Source organism: Quercus lobata, chromosome 6, assembly GCF_001633185.2.
Source record: "Quercus lobata isolate SW786 chromosome 6, ValleyOak3.0 Primary Assembly, whole genome shotgun sequence".
Classification (NCBI taxonomy): Eukaryota; Viridiplantae; Streptophyta; class Magnoliopsida; order Fagales; family Fagaceae; genus Quercus; species Quercus lobata.
In genome coordinates, this window is record NC_044909.1 from 11,772,023 (window position 1) to 11,775,390 (window position 3,368).

The 3,368-nt window shown below is 35.1% G+C and overlaps 1 protein-coding gene across 2 annotated transcripts; it reads right to left on the bottom strand.

The window, feature by feature from the left end:
* On the bottom strand, positions 1-3,368 carry LOC115950846 (probable bifunctional TENA-E protein). Of its 2 annotated transcripts, none has more exons than XM_031068102.1 (3): positions 3,151-3,368; positions 1,555-1,772; positions 1-623 (listed from the first exon to the last, which is right to left on the bottom strand). In XM_031068102.1, exons 1-3 carry the CDS (start codon positions 3,307-3,309, stop codon positions 308-310), a joined length of 693 nt encoding a protein of 230 aa, XP_030923962.1. In that variant the 5' UTR covers positions 3,310-3,368; the 3' UTR covers positions 1-307. The 2 variants fall into 2 exon arrangements, with proteins under 2 accessions (XP_030923962.1, XP_030923963.1); XM_031068103.1 differs by lacking the exon at positions 3,151-3,368 and adding an exon at positions 2,145-2,187.

Sequence of the window (3,368 nt, forward strand, 5' to 3'; positions counted from 1 at the left end):
TTTAAAGCATTAACTTCACACTCGCTGCTTATCCATATGCTACCAGCTTAATTATAAGAAGCATAAGCATGTATATATATTCAGTACATACAAACTACTGCCTATGTTCCGTTCCACACCAAAGTGATGAGGCAAAACGGAAAAGCTGAGGAAGGACCAAAATATACATGTTTTGATAGATCCTAACGAGCAAAGATTGAGGAAATACTATACTATACTGTATTTTCTTAGCATTTTATACTCTTACTCAGTGCAATAGAGTCCACCAGCTCACTACATAATGTGAGGTTTCTGAAGCTGAGGCTGATCAAGCCGCCCCCTGGCTCATGTTCCAAAATTCAACTTCATATTCCAAAACACGTAGTAAAGTTACTTCAGCTTTCGTGAGCACATCATCAGGTGTCTTCCCTAGACGCCTATTAGCAATTTTCTGAAGAGAATTACAATACTGACCGAAACCATCATTGCCCCATCTTCGGCAAGTCTCCCTTAACTCAGCAGGGGTCTTGGAGCCATCCTCCAGGCAGAGGGCAAAGCTTGCTTGATAAACGGCTTCAATGGCCCAAAAGGCTGTGATAGCCACAGTATATTCAACATCTGGGCTCATCAAACTCTCCAGAAATCTGTAAGCACACCATGTAACAGTTAAATTATAACTACAATAAATGAATTATATACTGAACCTGGAAACAGAATCCAAAGAATGCTTAATTTTCTAAGGAATGGCCTTTGAAGGCCTACTAAGATGTCATCTTTGATGCAAAGAAAAACAAGTTGATGATTTAGATTTAGAAATAAGATAAATTAAAAAAAAGCATCTTTTTGCAGAAACGAAGTTGTACTAGCATCTTCTAGATTCATCTCAATAGTTGTTCAAAGTGAATGACAAAAATACTTGTACTAGCATCTTCTAGATTCATCTCAATAGTTGTTCAAAGTGAAGGACAAAAATACTTGAGGGAACTCGCAGAAATGCGTGTGACTACAATAAGTATAATCTAAAATAGAGACAACATCTAACATAGTAGACCTTAACTAGGGGGATCAGCTCCACCTTAGGCAATCCGAAAGATTCATGTCTATGGCTAATAAGATAAGACTAGTATTCAGGCCCGGACATGCTATATAACATGGAACACTGGAACAACCATGGACACAACTCAAATAGGCACTGAAATTTTTAACCCAGCACTACAAACATTAGAGAGTAGTTCAGCCGGATCAAACTTTATTTGTTTGTCAAGCCCTTCAGGTATATTCATTTACATCAATAAAAGAGTTCATAATCCAATAACCAATAGAAAAATGTTAAAGCTACTACCAAGTATACCATAAATGGCTTACAACCTTACATGATAATTAATGCAAGTGATGTCATCAACAACACAATAAAAATATTTCTCAATTTTCTTTCTGTTTTGTGTTTAAAAGTGACACGCCAGTTTCTAAGGTTTATGTATTAAAATTTGTAATACCCCTAGCATCATTCGCAACCAATGTAATGGAGGAAATTAAAATTTATTTGTCATACTAGTATCAGAGACGATATGATACCGGCAATAATCTTGATTTGCCTTCTGAGGGACAACTTCAGAGATTTGAACACCCCACTTGGCGGCTTCGCTCTTGAACCATGCAATCTCATCATTTAGAGAAGCCATGCTGCTCAATATGACTTCCATATCACTACTATCATCTGACTCCTTCCATGCCTTTATCAACACACTTGCCACAAATGGGGCAAAGGCTCTAACAAATATGTAATCCTGTCCCTGCAAAAAAGAAATGTTGAATATACTACAAATTAGAAAATTTGATAAAATGTATTGCAAATTTTTAATCTTGTCCCTACCAAAAGAAAAAGAAAAATTCCAAATGTACTACAAATTAAAAAATGAAGCTAAATGCTTTCAAAATAAGTGTGAACATCAATATGATTGTCACTACTGTTAATAACATAAATAAATAATGCATTAGTGCGTAAGACTTATGTAAAAATTTGAAGTACCTAACATCAATTTCAAAAAAAAAGAATTTAAGTCAGTCTTTAGCAAGAACTAGTGTTAAGTGCTTGGCAATTCAGAAAATGGAAGAAAGGAAGAATGGGAATACAAGAGAATGACAGTTACTTCGAGGGTAACTACCTCCAGAGAAAGAGAGAGAGTTAAAGAAGGATAGAGAGAACAAACTTGGTTAATTTCTTGGATACCTCTTATTGATCATCATAGCAGCTTATATACAATACAATCCCATATTTTCCCCCCAAAACTAACCACTAACTAACTGCTTAACAGTAACTGACTGAACAGTGTAACTAACTGTAACTAACAGTAACAACTGACTGAATGTCCTAGCAACACTAATCTATTATTCTCACATACTATTCCAGTACATACACATATAGCCACTAGCTATAATATAGCTAGTTTCCTAACAACTAATGAACAGAAATTGAAAAATGCTAAAAATATTAATTTTAGCAAATATAACAATGAATTTGAATGGTTCATTTATGCCACGTCAACAAAACAGTTTAATTTCTTAATTAGTTTTGTTGTTGTTGTTGTTGTGTGTGTTTTAAAAACTGATGCACATTTTTTAAGACTGTGTAATAAGCAGTAAATTTTGTAAGATTGACAACAAAATCTTACTAACATTTTCAAAACATCTGGAGAGTAAAAGTTGTGAGATTTTATTGCGCCCATATACTTTAATAATTAAAGGAACAATAAAATAAGTCCAACGTAAACATAAGAATTAAGCATCATTGCATTCTAGTCGTGCACCAAAACCAAACGAGAAATGCTTTTTATTTAATTTAAATTTAAATAGCGTGTTGCAGTTAGTTAAACCGATAAAGTCTTTAATACTAGAATAAGAGGCCTTGGTTTAATCATGTCAACATCAAAAACTGATTAGTACTATACCAAAAATCAAATCATGTTTTGGTGCAATGATAAAGAGACAATTTAAATTAAAAAATAAATAAATAAACAACAACAGAAATGAGAAAACCGTGTCCTAAATGGTTTAAACCGTAGTTTAAGATAGCGGTTCCACCGAAAGCGCAAACTCAAACAGCGTATAAAAGCAAAGCTGAAATATGGCAGAACAAGATGTATAATAAGTGAAAGAAAAGGTGATACCCACCAGCCATGTTTTGAAGGCTTCGAGATCGACGGTCCCATCTCGAATGCTAAGGATGAAAGGGTGCTTTGTAGCTCCGGTGTAAATCAGTCGGTGCTTCCTCATCCACGTGTCTATCATTCCGCTCTTCTCCACTTCTTCCCTCGTCTTCTTCCCCTCCATTCCTCTCACTCTCACTCTCACTCTCACTCTCTCTTGTGTTGTGTTGATGCCAATTTGAC